At 34.6% G+C, this 27,318-nt stretch overlaps 2 protein-coding genes across 2 annotated transcripts; one reads left to right on the top strand and one right to left on the bottom strand.

Annotated features, from left to right (window-relative positions):
* Window positions 1–349: 349 nt before the first annotated feature.
* On the bottom strand, window positions 350–8,364 carry tubd1 (tubulin, delta 1). Its single transcript, XM_056474442.1, has 8 exons — window positions 7,987–8,364; window positions 5,818–5,965; window positions 5,531–5,747; window positions 3,193–3,424; window positions 2,942–3,106; window positions 1,853–1,993; window positions 704–887; window positions 350–631 (listed from the first exon to the last, which is right to left on the bottom strand). Exons 1-8 carry the CDS (start codon window positions 8,135–8,137, stop codon window positions 529–531), a joined length of 1,341 nt encoding a protein of 446 aa, XP_056330417.1. The 5' UTR covers window positions 8,138–8,364; the 3' UTR covers window positions 350–528.
* A 2,079-nt stretch (window positions 8,365–10,443) lies between these two features.
* Window positions 10,444–25,748, top strand: rps6kb1b (ribosomal protein S6 kinase b, polypeptide 1b). The gene is made up of 15 exons (XM_056473433.1): window positions 10,444–10,627; window positions 11,330–11,373; window positions 13,048–13,168; window positions 14,526–14,594; window positions 14,684–14,831; window positions 15,717–15,774; window positions 16,358–16,458; window positions 20,376–20,466; window positions 20,618–20,708; window positions 23,003–23,110; window positions 23,205–23,267; window positions 23,574–23,651; window positions 23,744–23,851; window positions 24,656–24,768; window positions 24,859–25,748. Exons 1-15 carry the CDS (start codon window positions 10,559–10,561, stop codon window positions 25,103–25,105), a joined length of 1,509 nt encoding a protein of 502 aa, XP_056329408.1. The 5' UTR covers window positions 10,444–10,558; the 3' UTR covers window positions 25,106–25,748.
* The last annotated feature ends 1,570 nt before the right edge of the window (window positions 25,749–27,318 follow it).

The following is a 27,318-nucleotide window of genomic DNA, read 5'->3' as shown; positions in this document are numbered from 1 at the left end:
GGACAGTGCTTTTCTCCATTTTCAGAGCTGCTGTGTCAAATCAAGTCTAATAATGAAAACGAGAGGAGCAATGGTTGGATTTTCCATTCTGTGCAAGGGACAGGCTTTAGGTTAATATTTCTTTGAGACGTTGACTAAAGGGTGCTGTTAATCATCAGTATCAAATCATGTTCATAATCCGCCTTACATTCGTCATGTTTACCATGCAATATATTCCTTCTCTCCCAAAATCATATCATTTTTATAATTTATTTGACTGAGTGAGCATATGTAGCCTCACCACTGCAGACATGATGCACAATGAGCATTTGTGAATGTCTGGGGTGGGGGAAGTGAACAGACATCATAATTACGTTGCTGATTTTTAAATTTTATTTAAATGTATAATTTCTTAACAGCAAAATAAATATTTTAACACAAAAGGACAAATTTAATCATCTTTTAAATACAACTGCTGCAGAATCCACTCAACTGGCATCATGCAAAAGTAGTTTTGTTAGTCAAAAGTAGTTTGATTGATAATATAAATCAAAGGTGTGTGTAGCTGGAGATGATCTGTTCTAGTGCAGTAAAGCTGTCCAGAAAATCCTCCTCGGAGATTCTAAACTTTGTATACTGATGAATGTAGGCCCTACAAGACAACAAGCACATTTTATAAAACAATATTATAAACAAAATTTTGCTATTCAAACGGCTTCCTCACCTTGATGCAAACATGTTCCAAGCCTTTCTAACTATATTGTCCAGGGGTTTCAGAAGCGACTGGCTGTTACTAACCAAAGTGGCCGACTTCTCATATCCATTGAAGGGTATAGGAGAGCTCCATGTGCTGAAACAATTCTCTGCTTTAAGCCACGGCACATATAACGTGGGATCCTTAAAACCATCTGTTGATTGAAGCATTCTTGCTTGTTAGTTTCTCATACAGGTCATTTACTTAATATCATTTTTCTAAATTAACATTTACTCAAGTGGATAGCACACCCCAACATTTTATGTATGGTAATTATGGAAAATATTGGTAACTAGGCCTATCATGATGGAGAATTTTTGTTGTGCAATATATTGTCACAGAAACTGTTATTGTCATATTGAGATCTTTTTATGCCACTAATTATATAATTATTTTACAACAGCAAAGTAATGTAAATAGCTATAAACACTTTCAAGGAACAAAGACTTTCTATTATTAAGAATCTGTAATTTAATGTTAAAAAGGTTGATGTTAAAATGTCCTAATATTAAATTATTATATATATATATATATATATATATATATATATATATATATATATATATATATATATATATATATATATATATATACTATTAAATGTCCTATTAGGTAAATGTACAATTATAAATCTTGAAACCGGTGAGGTGTTTAAGGATATTTGTGAATTTGTAAAAATTTATTACAACACCAAAAAGGATTGAGGTCATGTCCAAGTATTGCATGATAAGTCGATATATTGATTATTGTGACAGGCCTATTAGTAACCAAACTTTTTCCCACTGACTTCCACTGTATAGAAAACGATGGGAACTATTAAAAAAAAAAAAAAAAAAAAAAGAGTAAAAGTTACTTCTAAAATTTAATTTTTTTTAGCCTATGTTTATGTTCAGCTCTTTGACACAAGGAAAAGAACACACTCAGCAATATAAAATGCTGGAGCCTAAGAAAAAAATCATTTTTGAATAAATTTCTGATGGCACTAAATATAGAGTGTTTTTACAAAAATGTCTGGTGCATATGGAGAGCAAAGAAGTGTTTTGTACAGCTTAACCATGAATGTTCTCCAATTAAAAACATGCATATAAATGGCTGGAAGTATATTGGTAGTCCACTCGCCTGTAACTGCAGTAGACACGTCTTTCCCTCTGAGTATTAAAAGATTAGCCAGTGACAAATTGAAACTTTTATGCCTGATGTTTGTCACACTTTCTGCTCCAGATGGAACCACTGATGGAACATTCACCGTCCAGTCAATCCCTTTAAGAAAGAGTCTTTTAGTAGACAATTGCTGAAAGGCATAGTTCACACACACAGAACATTTCCGGAGCGTTTCCTCAATCTCAAGTGAAAAAAAGAAGATTTAAAGAATGTTGGAAAATGTCACCCAAAAAAAGGAAAGGATGTCAATAGCTACCAGTTTCCAACATTCTTCAAAATATCTGTTTTTAAGAAAAATAGAAAATAAGAAAAATATGCAAATTATATTTTTGTTTGTGCCCCTCCACTACTCAACTATACGGGTGGATGATTTGTTTCGCTCTGAGGAAAATAGGGATTTAATGAAAGCTTCACTGTGATTGTATCCCAAATCTAACTTATATATTTGCTCATTTTTTAAATATTTCATTAACATTTTTCCTTGCTGCTGCTTATGTGCTTTCATTTTCTCCATCTCACTCGCGGCAAGTTCAAGCAAGGGGCTGTTTAATAAGAAACCCGTGGCAGGAAAATATACATTAAGATTTCAAAGAAAATATATTAACATTAAAATGGAATTATAAGTTTGATCCAATCCATTTTGTAACAAATGCCCTTAAATAATGTAGTTAACCTATTAGTTGTCTGCAAGCATCAGTGTTTATTGAGATTGAAATAAGATTAAATTTTTTTTTAATTGAGATAAGAAATATTGTTATAGCAATACTATAGAAAAAAACGCTCGTCGTAGATGTCACGATATGACTTACTGTGAAGGAACGTGTAGTCTAGCACATCTGTTACCCACGACAAGTCAAAATTTTATCAAGAAAAAAAAAAAATTAATAATAAAAAAAATAAAAAGAAATCGCATAATCTGACATAATGACTTTCGTAACTGACAATAAAAATTGTGTGCTATTACTGGGGCTTTAGTTTTCTTCAATTTGTGTGATTTTTAAAAGACCCTCATAACAGTACATTGACTTACGTCATCATTGCACTCACCTTCCTCCATCCTAGCACTAGCAATTAGCATCTGACGCAGATGCTTGAGCAAACCAGGCCAGTTAAACACACTATAGGCCAGTGACGTGCTGGACATTTGAGGAATATTACACAAGCTGAGCAGTTTGTTCTCTGGGTGACACACCAAGGAAGTCAGCAATTCCCCTGTAGACAGCAGATAAACAGCACTGAACTAGTGTCATTTTTGTGAAACGACTGTCTGTAATTGATGTAAAGTGAGTCATTTGTACCTATGGGGTTCCTGCTGTAATAGTCGGGTGAATGAGCGGTGTAAACAGGCTGAAGGACGCTGGCCAGCTGGTGAGAGATGACTTTATTCATGTCACTGATGGAGATGTGCTTGATGTTCATCAGCCGGCTGCAGATTTTGTGCACCGTGTCATTCTCGTGAACCAGAATAGCATCAGAGAGCTGGTAGAGATGAGACAGTGTCAGAACAGAGTTGTAGTTTTGCACGATCACCTGTAAAAAGAAACACAAGGATATAAACAGTCATTAGAATGAAATCTAATGCAAATAATTAAGCTTTAATTTAAGATATAGTTCAAAACACTTCCCCAGATCTTAGAAATGTTATCTTTACATTTATGTTGGTCTACTATGGCTTCTAAAACGGCAAGACACCACAGATGAGTAAAGTTAATCTAATAGATTTTAATTAATAAAAACCAGTGGAAGGACCCACTACAAGTGTGTGTATGTGTATACAAATTCTGACTTAGTTACTTTTATTCAACCAACAAGTTTTTTGGGTAATGGAAATGACTCCGGCTTCTCCCTGAAGATAATAAGATGATGTACAAAGATCATTGTGGAAAAAATATTTCTCAGCTTTTATTTACATTTGAACAAAAACTACTGTAATGTTTGCTGCTGAAGGCAAAATAAACATACTTTTACCCTCATTTAGATTTTTTTCTGCACAAAAGTTAACATTAAAGTCATTTTATTATTAAAGATATGTATATCAAATCACTTTAATTGTAAATGGTTTTGGGACAGCGTTAAATATGGCATAATCTAATGCAACAGTTTCATTTTCTTCATATAATAATTGAAGGTTATTACAGAGCAGGGATTTGGATATCTATTTTTATCATTTCATGAATCAGAAAAGCTTATTGAAAATGAGTTAAATATTATAAAAAGGTTATAATATTATATAAATCAGGCAAATGCTTTATGAACAAATATTCAAAATATAACTGTACAATAGATTTTACGTTCACAAAATTTTATTGTTCTAAAGTGTTCAATAAAATAAACTTTTGGGTGTGTTTTTACCCTAGTAGTCTAATATTTGACATTTGCTCTAAATAGCTCTTTAATCTTTTGTCATATTGTGTAGCCGTTATTTGCATAACAAAGCATTTTCTTAAAATTTTCAATATACATAATTTAAAGCGCAAAAAAATAAAAAAATCAACCCAGGCTCATTATGAAAACATACTTCTATATACATTTCTGGAGAGTGCCAAATACGTCCCAGGAGCTAAGTTTTTTTTTTTGCAATTTTTTTTTTTTTGCGAATTCACCACTGTGTACGCTTTTTCAGATCTCAAATTTCTTTTGGAGTGCCATTCACGCCTGCTGTTCTCGCGTAAATCCACCAGAGGCCACTGTCGACCGACTGACTGATCGTCTGACCCACACTCCTCCTTCCCAAAACCCAACCAATAGTGTTTTCAAAAGCACCAATTGACCCGCCCAACCACTTCCTTAAACCCAACCAACAGTTTTAAAAAGCAATCTAGAAAAAGAAAAGCCCTTGCCTGATTTTTACCATGTTTTTAGATTTTACCACATTCTCACCCTGTTATTTACTTGCTTATTTTATTTTTTGGCATTTGTTTTTGTCTTACCTGCATTCTGAAATTGTTCTTCGCTGGACTCGAACCCCATCGCCGAGGTTCACACCTCTCTGCGTCTCAAGTCCACCGACCTACATGGCGAGCTACTAACTGCTAACAGTGGTAAAGCCGTCCAAAGGAAGGTAAGTGGTCAACTGGTAAGTGTGAAAAGGAACAGCGTCATACCGCCACGTGGCGTTTGCTTTAAAAACGAAATGCAGCCATATGTACTTCTGGCTACATAATTCGCGATCTCCAGAAATGTATATAGGGCTACGTTTTCAGAATGAGCCTATGTTGGAAAAAATACTAAAAGCATGAAAAATGCATTATTTATCTGGCATTATATCATGCAAATGCATGATCTTGTTATTGCAAATGTGCAAACAAATGATATTTGTGTGCTATCTTATCACTAACATTATATTTAATGTATCCATGAACACATTCCTATTCAGTTGTGCTTTATTAATTGTGTACTAATTAAATAGACCAAAATAATTGAATTAAAATGAGTTCTTTCAAAGTCTCCAAGTATACATGTTTAAAGACTTTGCTGGATATAGCAAATGGTGACAAAATAAACAAGTTAAACAAGATTTGTGCTTAATTTCACAATAATTGTTTTGATTAATCGAGATAAAATATATATATATATATATATATGACAGCCTTATGACAGCCTTAATTCAAACGCAAAACAAGCCCACTACTGTACCTCACCAGCTCCATACGGCCAGGTCACTTGATTTAGGATGAAGGACTGTGGGTAAAGATCCCTCAGACGTTGAGTGATGTAGGTGCCCACACCAGAGCCAGTGCCACCTGCAACACTCATCATGGTGAAGATTCCGGCCAGACGATCACAGCGCTCCACCTCCATCCGCACCAGATCCTCCACGGCCTCCTTGTGACGAGGACCATGAACACAGAACCTGCATACAACCAAAATAAGCTCAGACATAATCACAAACACATCAAACAGTCAAGAGCAGATCCTCTTACCCATTAGCCCAGTTGTTTCCAGAGCCCTGCTTCTGGGAGAAATGTGCTTTGTCTCCATATCTCCATCTTCCAGATTTTGAAGCCTTGGCTATGGCCTGAGAAATTACTTTCGGCTCCATATCAACAAGTACTGACCGTGCCACGAGCTCTGAAAGTCATAAAATGCCCTTGTTATGAAAATTAATCATGGTTTTACTACAAAAAAAATAAAGATATTGTTTTTAAACAGTGTTGGGGAAAGTTACTTTTGAAAGTAGTGCATTACAATATTTAGTTACTCTCCAAAAAGTAACTAGTTTCATTACTTAAGTACTTTTTATAGTAAGTAATGCGTTACGTTATTTTGAAGTTACTGTTTATTACCTTGCTGAGGCTTGATCTCTTTCAGAACTTGTTTTTTTTCTTTCTTTGTTAATAGAGTACTGTCTTTTTTATTAGAGGATGCACTGTATAACCTACACCTTCATTTACCTTTAAAGGGCACATAGTTTACCTCTTTTTTATGATTTAACATTAATATTATGGTTCTTTCGAGTGTGCCAGTTTAGGTTCAGTTTAAAACACAATTCAGATTATTTTATTATAATGTGTTAAAAAGTGTCATGTTGGGGGCGTGTCCACAGTTCGCTGATTTATGGGTGTGTTGCTTCACATGTAAATTAGTTTCGGTTTCCCGCCAACGTAACAAGGGGCCATGAGCTCACCCGCTCTGCGTTTGCAACAGAGTCTGACAGGCAGACAGAGAAAACCTGGAGTGAGATGATCAGCATTCAGTCGTACATGTACGACTCTGACACAGACCAAGCAGAGAGTACAAAATCATTTGTGTCTTTGTACAGTTTTACAGCCAACTGCGTGCTAGTTTCAAGTGCCGAGCTTGTACACAGAAACTAATAACCACGCACACTGAATTAACTTTGACTGAGGCATCGGATGCGCCGCTCGAAGCCGCGACATGGCACACCAGACACTCTCTGTGGCGCACCAGAAACATGAAGTGTCCCGAATCGTCGCGCCACACATTTTTGAATTCTAAACAAAGGTTTCTGCAGCGGTCCGCGGTGCCCAGCCATCGACTTGAGTGTACCCTGATAGAAACCTATGTTTAGAATTCTAAAACGCACGCTAGTTAAGATCACAGGGAGCTTCTGGGATCGCGAGAAATGCAAACTGCTGAAGTATAAGGTAGACTCAATGAGAAGTACACATGTTTGCAAACCTACCTAAAGATACAACCAATAATTCTGATTAGAGTGATAATGTGGAGAATATTGCTCTTGTGTTGAACCCAATGAGCCTTGCATCTAAAAATAGAGCTAGGATGTTCCTTCAGTGATATCGCTTCGACTCACGCTGAAAATGGTGGACGTGAATCAACAAACTGAGGATATGATGACGCGCCTGTCAATCAATATTGGTGGGTGGGGGGACCGCACTCCTACGTAAAGTTGCAGTCGGTTTGAAAACAGCTCCAGTTGGTCCACCATTTTTTATGTTGTTAAATTGAAAAAAAAAGCACTGAGTGTGCTTGTATCACCTGAATTTGACAGTTTATACACCTTACATGCACATATGTCTGTCCAAATAGCTTGAAAAGTTGATTTTTTACCATAGGTGCCCTTTAAAAACATCATAATATACATCTGTATAATATACATCCTGAGCCCAGATCTATACATGTCATATACAAGATTATTGAAAGTTTAAAGCAACGTGTTTGCTACTTTTGTACTATTTGTTTAAAGTAAAATAACTGTCCGTTGAGACAATCCTCTTTTCCTTTTCTTCAATGCGTTCAAAATAATGAACAAATTCTCTCATTGACTGCGTGATTCACTGTGACTAAAAATTAACTTGCATTACATTTTTTGAAAAGTGACTCTAAAATTATTACTTATTTTTGTAATGCGTTTACTCGTTACTTAGAAAAAGCACATTACGTAACTCACGTTACTTGTAATGCTTTACCCCAACACTGTATTTAAACCATAGTAACCATTAATCAACCATACTACAGTTTAACCATGGCGTTTGTAGTTAAACTGTTATTACAAATGCCACTACAAAAACAATGGTTATTACATGACGGTTGTTACTATACTAAAACCACAAGGAAGCTAATATCAAATATAAGGAATGTATTAGAAAACATAAGTGTGCTAAACATACCTCCAGTGGAGTTTTCATAGAAGAATCTCTCGTCGCTGCATTGCTTGTACTTCTTTCTGTTTGGTCCATTTGAATCATCGCTTAGGACACTGAATAGCTCGTGTCCTATTTGATTTCCACACTGACCTAACTGTAAACTTACTACCGACATATCTCAGCGATTAAACATCGTGACAGCATAGTATTGTGTGTATAAAGTTAATATAAACTAGGAGTGTTTAACTTAAACGAACGGGGTGACATTACTGTAAGCAGAGACAAAACAACCCTAAGAAATACACAATATCAAATAACTTTCTCTAACGTTACTGTTTCAGACTTTTGTGAAGTAGAAGCTGATCATCTGTCAGTGTTTACGGTTGAAGGCGGGTGTAGGTTTGTAAGCGTCGGTGCTAATGCATGATGGGAAGTGGAGTAAAATAGTGTCACCAGCAGATGGCACACGAAACACATTTTCTGCGACTCACTTCTTCAACTTTTGCATTTATGTACAAAATCACATTCAAGATTAAAGAAATATTTTTTCTTTTTTATTTGTCCTTAATTTATATTGCTTTTATTCTGTAAGGATTAATATTTAGCCTATGTGGGTCTATTTATTCTCCAATTCGATTACGTTGTATTATTATCATCTATTTGTAGTTAAATAATAATATCTATATATATTTTTTACAGAAATAACCTTTAATTATCTATTATTTATCTATTAATATATATATATATATATATATATATATATATATATATATATATATATATATATATATATATATATATATATATATATATATATATATATATATATATATTATAATTTGATATATTCTTTTTCTTATTGTTGCAAAAAGTTTACATAACAAAACAGGGAACAATCACAAGGCATGTTTACCATTAAAATAAATTAAAATGATTACAACTGCAGCAAGGAGCAGTACAAAAGACCTACATCAAAGGAATAAAAAAAACATTATAACAATAAATATTCTGAAAATAAGGTAAAAGAGCTTCAGTTGTTTTATTTTGGTTTCTGGAGTATTTGAAGCTTTGAGCCACTTTACCTACCTCAGAAAGAAAATATCTAAAACACGGCCTGCATTTTTTCCAGTTACAACAATGAATATGATTTTTACCCATTAGTAAAATAAAGTTCACAACATCAGAGAAAGAAAAATGTAAATCACATTTGTAAAATAAAATATCTTCCAGAACAATAGGGGGACTGAAATCATCTTTAATGAAAGCTAAGTGGATGTCAAAACCAGAATTTAAAAGTAAATTCACAAGAAAAAAATAAGTGATCGAGTGTTTCTGGTAGATTTGAACAGAAGCTACACTTGTCAACATCAAAGTTAAATCTTTTTTGAATAAACTCATTCACAGGATATATCCTAAATAAAATTGTGTAATGAGTTTCCTTAACCTTGGGTGCTACAGGATATTTAAGATAAAAGATAAAAGCTTTGTCCTCTATTAAGGGTTCAACAACTGCTAGAACATAACACTTATAATCACCCATGATAATGCGTTTAAATTCTTTGTAAATGAGCTTGTTGTTACATTTACTATCGGCATGCTATTTTTAAAGACGGAAGAGAAGTTACATAAGTACATGGGGGATCAAAATAATTAGTTTGAATTAACCTAAACGAAGCATTAGGTATAGCCTCACAAATTTTAAACCTTTATCTGTTATTCTAACTCTATATTTATTTTAAAATTTGTTATGAGATAGCTAGTCCATTTTCATCTGACAAATCATTAATAAATATGATGCCTTTATTGTTCCAGTCACTTTTAAATAATACTTTTCTGTTGATAATAACAGCCCTATTATTCCAAAGAGTGAATTTATGAGGGTAAAAATTATGGGTAACAATCATTTTCCAAAAAGGTAGTGCTTGCTTATGAAAATTAGACCGCTTCAAATTCAAGGCCACCAATTTTTTTGAGGGCTTAGCAAAACACTCTTTTAACCATTTAACTCTAACAGTGGCAAGAATAGATTCAAAATCTATGGCCTTATTTGACATATTCTTATTCGTAGTTAAATAACATTTTTATTTTGATGAGCCGGCGTAAATATTTTAAGCATAAATTTAAATTTTTATTTAAATTTTATTTTTATTTTTTAAAAAAATATACTTTTTTATTTTTTCAAAAGTGTAATTTACATATATAAATTACACATTTCAAGCAAACAATCAAGATAGATAGATAGATAGATAGATAGATAGATAGATAGATAGATAGATAGATAGATAGATAGATAGATAGATAGATAGATAGATAGATAGATAACATTAAAAGTAATTGATAATAATTTATATTGTATATGTTTTTATTATGTTATGATATACTGCTCCAATCTTTGAGTTACACACCCCGTACAGATAATAAAGGCCGTTTGTAAACGGAGCGCGAGTATTTTCCCGCATTCCTCCGCGCGGGGGTGTCTGTCAGTCAGTTCAGTTCGCGTCCATGCCGGTCATGGCGACGGTGCGTTCATGTCCATGAGGCGGGAAGCGTGAGACCCACACGCGGTTTTGAAGTGATCCCAGGCGCGAAACCAACGATGGCTGGCGTTTTCGACATCGATCTGGACCAGCCAGAGGAGAATGTGTCCGATGATGAGCTGGAGGAGGTAAAACACTGATTTTATAGTAAACTACGCGCGGGAGTGTTTCTCCACCCCGGGCAGGCAGAGCGCAGGCCTGAGGCCCAGGCAGCGGCGGCTGCTACTGTGTGTGTGTTATGCTAACATGCTAACAGACCACCTTACAGTGTGTTTTATGTACTGAGTAACGGTGATATTATGCCTGTCAGCACGTGTGACTGAGAAATAACAGTTTTAGTAGCGGAAACACGCTTTCTGTGTACTAGTATAAGATAAAAGATGTAGATAATAGGGTTGTGTGCAAGCTGACTACTTGGCAGTACAGTGTAGTAGTACAGTAACGTTACAGTTGTGGCAATTTAAAGGGCTGGACGTATGGGTTGCCTTTCTTGTACTACGCGGCCATGCAGCTTGCTTTAGATGTATATTAATTTTCTCGTGCGTATTGCTTTAAATGATAACATGACATGGGTAGTGTGTCTTTTAATATTTGCAAGGATCAGTCATTTAGGTTTGCAGCACCATAGATGGTGCATGTCACCGTATGGGATCTCTGGGAATAGTATTGCGAAATCTGAGCCCTTACGCTTTCGTGTTCAGACTGGAAGAGCTGCCAACTGTTGCCTCGTAACGTTATCTGCTCGTGCATTGATCATCTCCCCACCCAACAGAGCTGTTGCAGAGAATTGAGCTTTTATTGATCCTGCATTTACCTCCTCTTTTCTGCAGGCTCAGATCAATGAGCTCATGGACCAGTGCAGCGGCTTTGAGTTGTAAGTATGTTGTTTAATAAATATTTTGTATGTTTCTGATTTAAGCAACCCTAAATGTCCATATAGAAAAATCAGAAAGTGTATTTATAAATATTTTCAAATATCTTTGTTTTCCAGTATCAGTTCTGACGAAAACCATCAATAATTTGTTTTACAGATTGTTTGGAAATGTTGTTTTTAATAGTAGAAAAGCAAACAAGCAGATTTTTTTTTAACAAAAATTACATTCTTGGATAAGTCAGTAATCAGAAACAATATTAATTCTGATGTGTTATTATTTACACATAAATACATACGGTATATAAACTACTTGCATACCAATACATAACGACAATCTCTCTGTATTTACATATAAATCAACCTCTGGTATCCATTCCTATACACCCACATAATTATAATTGTATACGTGTAAATAATTTTGTCTGAATGAGTGTGTATGGACGTTCCCAGTGTTGTGTTGCAGCTGAAAGGGCATCCGCTGTGTCAAAAATATGCTGGATAAGTTGGAGGTTTATTACGCTGTGGCGACCCCTGGTAAATAAAAAGACTAAGCCAAAGGAAAGTGAATGAATGAATAATTAATTCTGCATTTAGTGTTCAAAAGTAAAACAAAAAAAGCTCAATTTATTTTGTGTTGAAATGGGGTATATGCACACAGACTTTTAATTTCAGCCAGCCAGCTTTATAATATGACAGTTTATTTTACCCTAATATTTTCAATGGAGTTTCTGTGCTCGCTTGCTGCTCTTGATGGTGCTAGCAGTTACACGGTCTCTTCAAATTTCACACTTACAAATGCTTCAGTCAGTTTAACTGAGTTTTATGTAATTACATTACAACATCGATGCTGTAAAAAGAACCTTATGAAATTGAAATTAATCACATTAAGCTTTCACTGTAAGATGGCTGAAAAACACTAGCTATGCATATACCCCAGTGTTGAGGTTATGTCCCAAAATGGTCCATATACAATTACTGAACTTGACTTATAAAAGTAATTAAAAGTTAGGAAGTAAGCGATTAAACCGTGTGTAAACAGTTTTAACAAGTGAGTTTGACTTTTTACAATGATCCATGTAGAAAAACTTCTCAGCACTTTTACTTTATTTTTCTTTATTGAAGATTAATTCATGTACCAGAATTGTTCATAAACACTTACTGAACTTGACTGATAAAAATAATTCGAAAATTGCAAATTATACATCAATTTTGAATCAGAACCTGTTAATAAAGTGTGTATGACTCTTTGCTATAGACCATTTTTTGAGGGATGTAAACGAAAACAAAGGTCCCAATGTAAATCCTATTTTACATTTTTAATTTCTATAGCTCTTGAGAATCCAGAAACAGCCACATATTGATAAATAATGTTATGACAGCTGTTTTAACATTAAGTTATGATTGAATTGCCTCTTGTTACAGTTAGGAAATAGTTTGATAAGCAGGAAATGTTCATGAGCCAATGACATTACCACATTGAAATGGTCTATATTACTGTGAGGAAATGTTGCAGGTTTAAAAGGTAAAATGTACAAAATGTCCACAAGGATGCACAAGGGTTAAATGAGGAAAAAAACACTGATGATAAAAAATTGGGTGCAAAAAAACAGATTCAAGAATTTGATGCTGATTCTGAATGATGCACATGATCAATTGTTTTGTGGTTTGTTATAGTAACATGGATGACTGTGAGAAGATTGAGATATCGGAGGACAATGTAAACCAAGGCACAGAGAACATCCGTCCGGAGTGCTTTGAGCTTCTCCGTGTTTTAGGGAAAGGAGGTTATGGAAAGGTATTGTTATTATTATTATTATATTTTTGGAGGACTTGTCAAGGCAGTTTGTGTTTACATTGTTGAATCTTTGTTTTTCCTCTTTCAATTCAGAAGTTTATTTATTTTAAGGTGCTGTATGTACGATTTTGACTTTTCTAAAGCATAAAAATGCAATAATATGTTTGCAGATATTTAAGAAACATGCTAAGTGAACATTTCTTGTTTATCTGAAAAACAATGCTTAAATTGCCACAACTGTAACGTTACTGTTTATCTGAAAACCAATGCTGGACCGAGACTTCGAAATGAGATGCAGATTCAGAGTTCCACATGAGGTTATTAATTAGCAAATATTATAAATACTACGAATGTAAATATTGGGTGAGGAGGTTACACTGTAACCCTGTGTCGTAACAACACGCTACATGAGGAGAGTTTGCAGTGATAAGCAATTCGGCTGTTTGTACGAGATGAAAGATGGCAGAAATTTAAATAGAGCCATTCAGAAGCACAGAATATGCACTCACTCACCAAATGGTAAGGTTTATAATCTAATTAATACATATTAAACCTCTTTAACATTATTAAATATACATGCTGAGTCACTGATATGTGTTGGCTTGCATTATTTCAGTTCTAAAGTTCAATTTTAAAATATATATTTTATATATTATTATAAAAACGTGCTTACTTTTGTTTGATCCAGGAATGCAATACCTAGTTCAACCACTGGGTGTCAAACTTACACACCGCACCTTTAAATATAATATCAGATTGTGGATGGGTTAGAAAGGGTAAAAATTTTAGTATTTTTATTATAGTAAAACCAATGCATTTTGAATTTTGGCATTTGTTTTTCTGTAATCAATAACGTTTGGCTATTTAAAGAGTAAATTTAGAATAAATTTCTCAGCATTTTACTTAACTCTTAATTCAATTAATTTATTTTTGTATTGAAATTATTGCATTTATGTCCCAGAATTCTCATAAACAGTTGCTGAACTTCACTTAGGAAAATATTTTTTAAGTTTACTTTCAGATTTTAAGTATTTTTTTTAGCTTATTGTTGATTAAGTAGAAACTGCATTTGAAAATGATTTTTTTTTTGCATTATAGCACTTACAAATATCAAGTGTATGTAGTATCAGGGTTTTTATCATTAGCTTGAGCTCTGATTACAAATGGACAAAAGTGACTTGCAGAAAGCACAAGTGAAGTTCTGCTTAAATATTTACATTTTTACATTTTCTTTAATTAAATAGGATACCTACAATTATATAAATAATTTTTAACCAATCTAAACTATTTTAAAATGGCTTCTGTGGCATGCTGATTTATTTGATTTTAAAGTAAATGTATTTATTTATTTTTGTAGGTTTTCCAGGTTCGGAAAGTATCTGGTGCTGCAACAGGAAAAATATTTGCAATGAAAGTCTTGAAAAAGGTTCAGCATTCCTTGAATTGCCTATGCTAATTAATTTGGATATGTCATGTCGTAAGTGCCTCAAAGTCACCTTAATCTTCTGTTTGTAGGCTATGATTGTACGCAATGCCAAGGACACAGCGCATACTAAAGCGGAGCGGAACATCTTAGAGGAAGTCAAGCATCCTTTCATCGTTGATCTAATCTATGCCTTTCAGACGGGCGGCAAGCTTTACCTCATCCTTGAATACCTAAGTGGTCCGTGAATCAAGAGCAACCTTTGTTTCGTAGAGATAGACAACTTCTCATTCTTTCCACACTCCTTTTGTTGCTGCGGAGTTGCTAAGGGATAAATTCAACCCCTTGGTGGCAGTCTTTTTTTTATTTCTTAAATATATTTAAAGGAACACTCCAATTTTTTGTAAATAGACTCATTTTGCAATTCCATTAGAATTAACAATTAGAGTATTACCATTTTTAAACACCCTTTACCATGTTCTCTGTCTGGTGGGTGGAATTTTAGCTTAGCATAAATCAATGAGTTGGATTAGACCATTAGCATATCACTCAAAAATCTCACTTTTGATTATTTTTATATTGAAAACTTGACTCTTCTGTATTTACTTCATGTACTAAGACTGACATAAAAACTCAATATGCCTAGGAACTAAAAATCCAATTTGTGAGAGAAACTTAGTTTTTTTAGCCCATACATTTTTTTAGATTGAAAATCAAAAGTCAGAAATACAAAAAATAAAGCCTGAAGTAAACTAAAATTAAAGTTAATTGTGAGAGTAAAAGTTTTGAGAAAAAAGTCCTAATTGTGAGGGAAACGTAATTTAGATATTTGTAAGCCATGAACTGGTCATTTTTAAAAAGAAAATCGCAATTCTAATGAAAAATGTCAGCTCTTAAATACAGTATAAACTTAGAAAAAAGAATTGATAATAGGAAAATGATAATCGTCCTTTATTTGGCCTCTTTAAAAACGTTAATTTTATTTTATTCTCTTGTCTACTGAAATGTTTGATGTGTTGTGTGAGCTTGTCTTGAAATCTGATGCAGTAAAGCTTTCCTATCAGTTCGTCTGTTTGTGCTTGTAAAACTGTGGTGTTAATAGTAAAACCCTTTCTTCTCTTGCAGGTGGGGAGCTTTTCATGCAGCTGGAGCGGGAGGGAATTTTCATGGAAGACACAGCCTGGTGAGCGAGCACGATTTATCAGCAATTTAATGCTTTAAAAGTCACAGAACTGCTAAGCTCATATAGTTATCCACTTGTGACATATGGAATACTGTTTCTGGGTCCAAGATGCTACACATTTGAATTGATAAAATGCTTGTTTATGACCACTTTTTAGTCATATCACACATTAAAGTGAATTTTTTAAAATAAAATCATGGTGCACATAACAGTCTTTCGACATGTTGCATCTCAGACGCCATTATTTGAGCAATTTATAGAAAAAAAATTTATCAACTTCTTGCCATCTGATAGGTATCATAATTATGCCCAGGGTTGCAGGCATAAATATATACATTGATTTTCGAAAGTATTACGTTGCTTTGTAAATGTTTATTACCATTTGTTGAGTCTCCCTATACAGTTTTATATGGCGCTTGAACCCGGAAGCTGCTTTGCATGACATCACATTTAACAATTAGATAAATAGCAATGTAAACATTGAAGTGTCAAATTTTTTTTTAAACAATTCCTAATGCATGCAGAACGCATGCACACACTCTGCATTACAATCAGAATGATGCTCAGGGCTTTTTACATGCAGCTTTTACCTGGCTGAAATCTCTATGGCTCTGGGACACCTGCATCAGAAAGGCATCATCTACAGAGATCTCAAACCTGAGAACATCATGCTCAACAACCAAGGTTTGCCTGCTTCCTTTTAGCATTCAGAATAATGTTAGAATAATGTTAGAATTTTAATCAGAGATGCACAACATATAGCAGAGAGATAAATTATTGGATGGTATGGATAAAATGACAATAAGTACATTTAATCAGATTATAAAATAATCAATAAATCAATCAATAAAAAAGTATTCTAGATTCATTTATTTTCCCAATGTGAGTGACTGCTGCTTTAAAACTGTGTGGCATCATTACGTCATCACCTATGAAGTGAAAGTATTTCTTCTCGGTTCAGGTGACAGGCTGTCCGCGAGGTCTTAAAGTCCTAAATTTCAAAATTTTATGCCTTAAAGTCTTAAATTCACTGAAAAAACTGTATTAGATTTTTATCTTATATATTATCATTACTATTATTATTATTTATGTATTTTACCTTGTGTATTCATTGCTGTTTGTGACTTTTAATTGTTAGACTTTTTTTATTTCTCTTAAATTCACTGAAATATTGTCTTGTAGAGCTTATTTTAAATGGGTCCTAATTTTTTTGTTTTTGTAAAGCCACCCAGTTGATCTGAAACGCATCCAATTACCAACAATACAGTGCATCCAAAAACTATTCATAGCGCTTCACTTTTTCTACGTTTTTTTGTTACAGCCTAATTCCAAAATGGATTAAATAATTTCTTCAAAATTCTACACACAATACCCCATAATGACAATGTGGAAAAAAAATGTTTTGAAATTTTTTGAAATTGGTGCATATTTATTACAAATAAAAAACCTGAAAAATCACATGTACAGAAGTATTCACAGCCTTTGCTGTGAAGCTCTAAATCGAGCTCAGGTACATTCTGTTTCCACTGATCATTCTTGAGATGTTTCAGCAGTTTAATTGGAGTTCACCTGTGGTAAATTCAATTGATTGGACATGATTTGAAAAGGCATACACCTGTCTATATGAGGTTCCAGGGTTGATAGTGCATGTCAAAGCACAAACCAAGCATGAAGACAAAGGAATTGTCTGTAGACCTCTGAGAAAGGATTTTCTTAAAGCACAAGGCTGCTCTGAAAGTTTTAGTGAGCACAATGACCTCCGTCATCTGTAAGTGAAAGTTGTTTGGAACCACCAGGACTCTTCCTAGAGCTGGCCGGCCATCTAAGCTGAGTGATCGGGTGAGAAGGGCCTTAGTCAGGGAGGTGATCAATAACCCGATGGTCACTCTGTTTGAGCTCCAGTCTTTTTCTGTGGAGAGAGGAGAACCTTACAGAAGGACAACCATCTGTGCAGCAAGCCACTAGTTAGGCCTGTATGGTAGATTGGCCAGACGGAAGCCACTCCCGCCTGGAATTTGCCAAAAGGCATCTGAAGGACTCTCAGACCATAAGAAACAAAATTCTCTGGTCTGATGAGACTAAAATTGAACTCTTTGGAGTGAATGCCAGGCGTTACTTTTGGAGAAAACCAGGCACCGCTCATCACCAGGATAATAGCATCCCTACAGTGAAACATGTTGGTGGCAGCATCATGCTGTGGGGATGTTTTTCAGCAGCAGGAACTAGAAGACTAGTCAGGATAGAGGGAAAGATGAATGCAGCAATGTACAGAGACATCCTGAATGAAAACCTGCTTCAGAGTGCTCTTGACCCCAGACTGGGGTGACGGTTCATCTTCCAGCAGGACAATGACCCAAAGCACACCACCAAAACATCAATGGAGTGACTTCACAACAACTCTGTGAATGCCCTTGAGTGGCCCAGCCAGAGCACAGACCAAAATCCTGTTGAACATCTCTGGAGATATCTGAAAATGGCTGTACACCGTCACTTCCCATCCATCCTGATAGAGCTTGAGAGGTAGTGCAATGAGGAATGGGCAAAAAATTCCCAAAGACAGGTGTACCAAGCTTGTGGCATCAAATTCAAAAAGACTTGAGGCTGTAATTGCTGCCAAAGGCGCATCAACAAAGTATTGAGTGAAGGCTGTGAATACTTCTGTACATGTGATTTCAGGTTTTTTTATTTTTAATAAATTTGCAACAATTTCAAAAAATCTTTTTTTCACATAGTCGTTATGGGGTGTTGGGTGTAGAATTTTGAGGAGATAAATGAATTTAATCCATTTTGGAATAAGGCTGTAACATAGAAAAACTAAAATAAAACTTTATCAACCTAAACTCAATAAAAATTTTAGCTGTATATAACTAATATTATAACAGCCTGTTGTGCATACATTTAGTTTATTAAAGAGTTTAAGTTATGTTTAAAAAAAATTATGTATACAACTAGGATCTGCTTTTTTGACAATATTTAAAGTATGCGGCTAAGAAATAACTAGAATTAGTCTTTTCGATGGGGAAAGTAAAAAAAAAAATCTGCTGGACCATTTTTAAACATACATAGCATTTAGCCCTATACAAGTCTGAAATATCATTCTTGATGGTCTTAAAGTCTTTAATTTGACTTGGGGAAACCTGCATACATGGGGAGGACAGTGCCTATTTGCATTGCTCAGCATCACTGATTTAAAGAGGAGGAAAACAGGAATCCGTTTTAACACCAATCTTATATCTCACTTGGAATGTTACCATTGCGTTGAAGCTGTTTTAAAAGTCTAAAGTTTTTTTATTGACTGTGAATATTTTGCACGGGAATACCTATTAGATCGTATGCATGGGGCCTTTAATTTTGAATAAGCCCACTTGGGCAATTCTAAACAATCATGCTATTATAAACTCTGTGTTCTCCAAACTCCAAACAAATAAATAAATAATAATAATAAAAAACTCCATGTGTTAAAGATCTGGTTTGTTTAAAATCAGTAATATTCATTGTCTGACTGAGTCGAAATATAAAGTGTGCCTCACATCTGACAGTATGCACTGCATTAAATTTGATTGTTTTTGCCATGTCTTTAAAATATATACATTTGCTTTACCACAGTATTTTCTGTTATCCTGGTGGCACTTGCATTTAAACAGTTTTACGCTCAACAACTCAATGAATGCTTAAAGGGTCTATTTAACTGACTGTATTTGGAATAAATAACATTATTGATGCAGTAAAAGCTCAACTGTGCAAATTTGAGAATGCACTTTATTTTTCATGTTTCACAAGGTTGATAAATGTTAATGTATTTTATTTCTTGTGAAATTGTGACTTGGTTTATATATCTTCCTCAATCTTACGCACTAGAGATTAAATAAATGTCTTTTTTGTATTGCATGAAATAATTGAATATAATTATATTAAATATAAACACTTTTTATTAGTAGTAATAGGTTTATTTCACAGGAACTATTGCAGTATGACATTACTACAATTTCCATTAGCTAATTCCCCATATTTAGGCTTCTACCAAAGATTAATGTGCCGTCCTATTCCCTGGTTAGGCTTTTTATACAACAATAATACAGTAAAAATATCTTTAAAATGTCTAGAATAGTGAGTTCTGATATTTACTGTAGTTTAGCTAGAGCTTCTAAAATATTAGCTTAGATTTTTGTACTCTCTTGGGTGCACAAACTGCAGATTATATAAACATAATATCAATGTATGAATTTATTGATTATTGGTATATTGATATCGGAATCTGCCATGAGAAGGACTTAATTATCTGTTATCGGGATCTTAAAAATGTTTATATTGTGCATACCTAGTTTTGAATAATTTTTATAACTTATTTTAACTTGCATACACTTTTCTATTATTGTTTTCAGCACTATGTGCTCATTTTATATGCTGATTATTTTTTTAAGACAGTTTGTTTTCTACATTTTTGGATTTATTTGCATGATGAAATCAGTTTTGCCATGCACATAGCCACTCTTCCTTAAAAAAATATACATCATTATTAAATTTGATCATTTAGATGGGAGTTTCTCTTGTGAACTGAAAAAATGTGTAATGTTAATGCTCTGTTTTTGGTTTTCTGGCAGGACATGTAAAACTGACTGATTTCGGGCTGTGTAAGGAGTCCATTCATGATGGCACAGTGACCCACACTTTCTGCGGCACCATTGAGTACATGTGAGAGGCTTTTCAAGAAGCTTTTACAGCCTTGTAATGTCTAAATGGTTAATTTCCTGTTTTGCAAATGTCTCTCTTTGTTGCCTGACGTGGCCGTGTGACGTGCATTTAGATGAATTCTACAGTAGAGTGAGAAGTTCCTTTATTTCAGGGCTCCAGAGATCCTCATGAGGAGTGGACACAATCGCGCTGTCGACTGGTGGAGTCTGGGGGCTTTAATGTATGACATGTTAACCGGAGCAGTGAGTATTCACTTCTTTTGAATGTGTTTTAGGAGGCATCCACACAAAAATGTTAACATTTTTATGCGTTTTAGTCATTTCTTTACACAGAAATGGCATGTGTAAAAACAGTTTTCAAAGTGCATGTTGGTGTCCTCACATAAACTGCAAAAAGAGGGATTTCATTTGAATACGTATTGTAAGAAGGTTAGATCTTGTATAAATTTTCTTTTCATACAGTGCAGTAGCTTGAGTTATTTGTTATTTACAAAAAAAAGTACATTTAAAGGGATAATTCACTCAAATATAACTTTATTCATTCAAACTCAAGTGATTCTGAACTTTTATAGATTTCTTTTTTCTGTTAAACACAAAAGAAGGTATTTTGAAGAATGTTGGAAACCAGCAGCTATTGATTCCATTTTAGAGATTAGGGCTGAAAAACTGACTGTGCAATGTTTTATTTTTCTGTGATTTACATTTATGATGACATTGTGGGGTCACTGCAGTGTGTAACCTTAAATCACATTTTTTTTTCTCTAGCTACTGGTAAACTATAAACCTGACTCCACATTGCAGATAATGTTATGTGACCTAAGAATATGCACATTGCGAAATCGATGCTAAAACGATATATTGTGCATCCCTAGTAGGAATATATAAAAAAATATGGAAATCAAATTAAAAAAAAAAACTATGTAAGTATTTTTGTTGCGTAACACACTTCAGACAGGTTTGGAACAAGTGGAGGGAGAGTAAATGATGACCATTTTAATTTTGGAAGCAAATTGAAATTAGTTTTTTTTTTTATATATAGCCAAGATAATTTTCTTCTTTTTTCTTAAAATGAGCTTTCTGTGGTTCTTTTTCTTCTAATTATTCAGAAGGTTGCAAAGGGTGTTGGGGAGTCCATTCACTTTTTAGTTTTTTATTAAAATAAAATGTTTACTAGCTGTCAAAGTTAGTTTTTGCTTTTAGGATATTCAGGAAATTTGACTTATGCTTTTTTTTTTTGTGCTTATTTGCCCATACTGTATGTAAATTATTGGTCATTTTCTTATCCTCCTTTCTAAAGACTGTGTGCTATTTGGTTGACTATAATTAACTTTTTTTAACAGCTATTTGTAAACTAACTGTTTTCCCAGTGATGTGTTGCAGCTGAAAGGGCATCCGCTGCGTAAAACATATGCTGGATAAGTTGGCGGTTCATTCCGCTGTGGCGACCCCTGATTAATAAAGTGACTAAGCCGAAAAGAAAATTAATCAATGATTGACTCTTAGTACAGTACTAGTGGGCTGTTACGGGTTAGTAGAATATGTTAAAGTGAGCTTAAAGTCTTTACAGACACTGGACAGATAGAATATTACCTAGTGGTTGACAGATCTGGATTTTTTGAAGGCCGATGCTGATGTATTGGAAAGCAGGGTGACTGATGGCTGACATAATTAAATTTTTATAATTAAAAAAATTACATTTGAATTCAATTTAAAATGGCACACATTTTGTGACAGGTCAGGAAAGTTTATTTTTCCTTTGGTGAGAGACATTTTATGTAATGAATAATGTTGTTGATCGCGTTTTGCTGTTTTACGTATTTTTCTCATTGATAACAAATGAGAATGCATTGGGAGTTACATTTTTTCCAGTAAAGCCAAGGTAATACTCATTTTACATACAGCACACAGTGAAAATGACATGAATATGACTGGACAAATGCATAAAATGCTGAATAATTTAAGATCACAAGGCTAAAGCTGAACTCTCCTCCTGTCAGCATTCAATTTAGATGAACCGACCAGAAGAGAACACACAATCATGCAGGACTTTATGAGTGCTTACAGCAGGATGTTTGTGAAATGATATGTTCAAAAGTCATTTAAAGATTTGTTTAATGTTATAAATGTGTATTTGCTAAATGCTAATTACTTTGTTTAAACAGTTCTATCTGATTATTAGACAGACTTGTATCCGTATTAGACAGAACTGAATGACAACGGATAGCAAAAGGAAGAATGTTAGCTCAGCTACACTCTATTAAAAGTCCCAACTCAAACGCATGGGCCAAACAGAAAAGTTTATCGGCCAATATTTGATATATCGGTTGACCACTATAATCAACTCTAATGGCAGCATTTTCTTTTTTTTCTTTTCTTTTTTTTACATTCATTCCTTGTACAGTGTAAACTCAAGGAACTCCTATTGGGATTGAAAACCATTCATTTGATCAATATTAGAATTGGTTTAGGTTTTTGAACCTCACTGCAATAAATAAATGACTTTTTTATTTAGATGTTGTTGTTTTTTGCCTTTCTAGCCCCCTTTTACAGGAGAGAACCGGAAAAAAACCATTGACAAAATTCTTAAATGCAAACTGAACCTCCCACCCTACCTCACACAAGAAGCCAGGGACCTTCTCAAAAGGGTAGGCCAACATTGATCTCATTTCCTCCCCCAGTAAAATGTATTGTGGTGTTGTTTTATTTGGTATTTTATTTTGTAACACTAATTTGTTTCAGCTACTGAAAAGAAGTGCCTCATCTCGGCTTGGGGCTGGACCTGGAGATGCAACAGAAGTACAGGTTTGTTTACATAAAGTCCAACATCAATGGGTAAAGTCAACGTGAAATGGTAACCCTTTATAATCTAACAACAATTCATAGTGAGCCTTTTTTCGAAAGAGAAAATGTTTACTTTAGTTCTTTTACTTGCTCTAAAGGCATAAACTATTAGCTATAAGATGGTAGAAGTGAAAAACAAGATTACGTGTATTATTAACTTAATCTATTGACTTTTTGGTACAACTCAACATTTAACCACACTTCATAATTTAGAAGGACGTGCTGGGCTTTTGTCTTTGGTTTAATGTGCTTTAATTTGTCTCCTAGACTCATCCCTTTTTCCGACATGTTAATTGGGACGATCTTCTTGCACGCAAAGTAGAACCACCATTCAAGCCTTTCTTGGTAACTATATTCACGTTTTTGGGTGTTTTGCTGGATCCTATGGGTTAATGGAGCACATGTGAAATATATGACCTGGTGTCTTGTTTTGACAGCAATCTGCTGAGGATGTGAGCCAGTTTGATTCAAAGTTCACCAGCCAGACTCCCGTTGACAGTCCTGATGACTCCACACTGAGTGAAAGTGCAAATCAGGTCTTTTTGGTAAGGCGGCCAAGTCATGATTTCGTGTCGTCTATGGAAGCTTGTTTCTGCCGTGGAATACAAATAAAAAAGGGACTTGTAATTTGGACTTCTCTCTCTCTTTTTAGAAATGAGTTGCCACATTTAACATTTCGAAAGTTATTTAGGTAACATTTTTTAAATTGGGAAACCTTTGGAGTTTTTTTTTTTTGCTAAATACTTTCTTGCATGTAGGTATTTATTTGTAAAAATTTATAACAGGGTGTCTGCGGGGTCTTAATGTCTTAAATTTCAAAAGCAACATTTTTTACAAATTCCTAAATCAATTTAAACAGGTAATCATTTTCATATGTTCATGTAACAACCAACAATCAATCAAAAAGAGGTCTATACCTGGTGGGGACTCTGATCTGGACAGACTGTTGTGTATACAATTAGTTTTACAGTTTTTAAAACCTGTCATTTTTTAAAGAAACATTGTTGAAAAAAGTGCCTGTATACAACTAGAGTAATTATTTAATTAATATATTTATTTTGATGAGGCAAGTCCCAAACCAGGCCATTTGAAAACATCTTTAGTGTTTAGCCCTGTGTAAGTCTAAAATTTTATTCAAAATTGTCTTAAAAGTGTATTGAATTTGACTTGATGAAACCTGCAGAAGCATGCATGATTTAAACCCAAAATGTAGAACTTCCGAATAATTAAATTGAAGAAAAATGTGATTATTTTTTTAAAATTCTATTATAAAATAAGCTTCCATAGTCCTATTTGTGACATTTGAGAATTGTTGGCACTTTTCTTATCTGCCTCTTACATTTTTGCAGGGTTTTACTTATGTAGCTCCATCCGTATTGGAAAATATAAAGGAGAAGTTCTCATTTGAGCCAAAAATCCGTTCACCTCGCCGGTTCTTGGGAAGCCCCCGAACGCCTCTCAGGTAATTGCCTTATCTTTTTTAAACATCTACATTTGAGCAAAAATAAATAGAATGAATCCAATCTGACCTCAGCGTCTCCTACTTTTTCAGTCCAATTAAGTTCTCAGGAGATTGTTGGCCACGAGGTCCCACCTTACCTGGATCCTCCACCCTCCAGTCCCCCACAGAGCTGGCCATGGAAGTGTCCAGCGTGGATCACATGGATGTCCAGGCCAGTGCCGAAGCCACTGCTCCTCTTCCCATCAGGCAACCCACTGGCTCCAACATGGGCCAGTTCAAGCAGCAGGCCTACCCTGTCATCTCCAAAAGGCCAGAGCATCTACGTATGAACCTATGACCATTAGTCCAATTTAGAGTTTTCCTTTGCTTTCTCCATTTCTTTTATATGGACCCTCGGGGCGAAGAAAAGCCCCCGCTGTCACTACCATCAGCTCTTATATACTGTCTTTCACATCTGATGAGCATGTGTCTTTCACAGAGGAACTGCTCCATTTTCTCACGTCCCAAAACCTCAGCGCGCTTTCTTAGATGATTCCTGTCATTTACATATCAAGTGGATTTATCAGGATCGGGCCTTCTTTTGGATTATCAACTTTTTTACATGATTTTACCATAAAAGGAACATGAAACAAACAAAAAAGGACAAAAAAAGAAAAAAGAGACAATAAAAGACACTGTTTGCAAACGTGCAGATGAGTTGATGCTCCCTGCAAGATGATCAAGTTATGTGGAGGAGTTGCTTCCAATGGGATGCTTTGAGTTTTTACAGTATTTCCAAGGGGAAGCAGAATGGCTTTCCAGCTGTTAATGAATTGTACAAATCATTGCGGATTGCAAAATCAGATGCATTTGGGGGAGTTTCGCCCAACCAGAGGTTCGCAACCTGACTTAAGTCTTATACATTTTTAAATGAGTGTATCCCGCAGTGCTGTACAAATGAAGGTTAAATACACGAGCCTCAATAAAAACAAATACGTTGACTTTTTGAAACTTTTATTATGTGCCGGGGTGTCGTATTAGTTCAGTTGGAGAGTTTGCATTTAAAAAAAAGTGCAAATGATGTGCTATACGAGCTCGGGCAATCATGCAGTATACTAGCATTTACATTTTTTTGATTATTATTAATTATATAAAGCTTTTGAGTAATTATGCTCACCGGGGCTGAATTTATTTAATCAGATATTGTTATTTGTGACCCTGGATGACAAGGGCAATTGCTTTTATACATCATCTGATGAATAAATAAGCTTTCCACAGATGTATGGTTTGTTAGGACAATATTTGGCAGATATATTTGAAAATATTTTGGAATCTGAGGGTTCCAATACATCGGAATTATTGAGAGAGTCGTTTTTAAAGTCATTAAAATGGGGTATATGCACAGCTAGTTTATTTCAGCCACGATAAACTTGCAGTGAACGGTTAATGTGTGACTATTTACAATTTTATTAGGGCTCCTTCTACAGCACCGATATTGGAATGTTATTAACACAATCTCATTATTGATACGTACACTGTAAAAAATAAATCTGTAAAATTTACGGCAAAAAAAACGACAGCTGTGGTTGCCAGTACAGTAAACTACTGTATTTCATTAATTTATAGAGGTAATATCCCTGTTTTTTTAATTACCAACATCTACACAGCTTTTGTAACAGTTAGACATGTTAACACAGCCATATGCAGGAGGTGATGAGAAAGTTACATAATAAACCAAAGCTCATCACAAACAAGCAGAAAAGTGTATGAGTGTATTGAAGGTGCTCAGTGTCATTCACACAGCTACTAAACACCAGTATAACACGCATATAAAGTCATGAAATAAACATTGTTTATCAACATTAGATGTAACATAAATCTTTAATGTACAAAACTGATGGGGAAACAACTAAAAAGATCCATAATGTCAACAAGCCTAAAAAGTGTTGTCATGCAGGTAATTCTGGGAAAGTCAATTAACGGTTATTCGCCATATATATTAAGGAAAATATACTGTTAACTAGGTTACGGATTTTTACTGTAGCATTTTTACAGTCTATTTTACAGTTTAAATCACTGCCGTGTACCCATTTTACAGTTTAAAGTGTACCCCTGCATACATTTCTGGACAGCGTCCCAAGACCTACTTTTTTTTTGCAGTTTTCTTTTTGCGAATCCACCAGAGGCCGCTGTGTACACTTTTTCAGATCACAAATTTCTCGCGATTGCCATTCGCACCTACTGTACTCAAGTAAATTTACTAGAGCCCGCTGTTAACTCACTGACCTACCAATTTCCCCCACCCACCCCATTCCCTAAACCCAAATGATAGTGTTTTCAAAAGCACCAATTGACCCACTCACTGCTTTCCCTAAACCCAACCGACAGTGTCTTCAAAAGCAATTCAGAAAAAAGACTCGCGGCCCTCCCATTTTTTTACATATTTTCAGATCTTATCACAGTCTCAACCTGTTATTTACTTGTTTATTTTATATTTCACCATATCTTTTAGTTTTAGCTGCTTTATTGAACTGTTCCTTGCCAGACTCAAACCTTGTTATCGCGGTCAAC

The sequence above is a fragment of the Danio aesculapii genome, chromosome 15 (assembly GCF_903798145.1).
Source record: "Danio aesculapii chromosome 15, fDanAes4.1, whole genome shotgun sequence".
Lineage (NCBI taxonomy): Eukaryota > Metazoa > Chordata > Actinopteri > Cypriniformes > Danionidae > Danio > Danio aesculapii.
The sequence above is the reverse complement of the archived record's forward strand: the minus strand, read 5'-3'. Positions and strand labels throughout refer to the sequence as shown.

Excerpts from the sequence above, each read along its gene's own strand:
- rps6kb1b (XM_056473433.1), top strand. The coding sequence starts at position 10,559 with ATGGCTGGCGTTTTCGACATCGATCTGGACCAGCCAGAGGAGAATGTG. Across the intron at positions 11,374-13,047 it reads CAGTGCAGCGGCTTTGAGTT|TAACATGGATGACTGTGAGA; the intron begins GTAAGTATGTTG and ends GGTTTGTTATAG. Across the intron at positions 20,709-23,002 it reads ATGACATGTTAACCGGAGCA|CCCCCTTTTACAGGAGAGAA; the intron begins GTGAGTATTCAC and ends TTGCCTTTCTAG.
- tubd1 (XM_056474442.1), bottom strand. The coding sequence starts at position 8,137 with ATGTCGGTAGTAAGTTTACAGTTAGGTCAGTGTGGAAATCAAATAGGA. Across the intron at positions 3,425-5,530 it reads GGCCGTATGGAGCTGGTGAG|GTGATCGTGCAAAACTACAA; the intron begins GTACAGTAGTGG and ends TTCTTTTTACAG. Across the intron at positions 632-703 it reads TGGAACATGTTTGCATCAAG|GGCCTACATTCATCAGTATA; the intron begins GTGAGGAAGCCG and ends GTTGTCTTGTAG.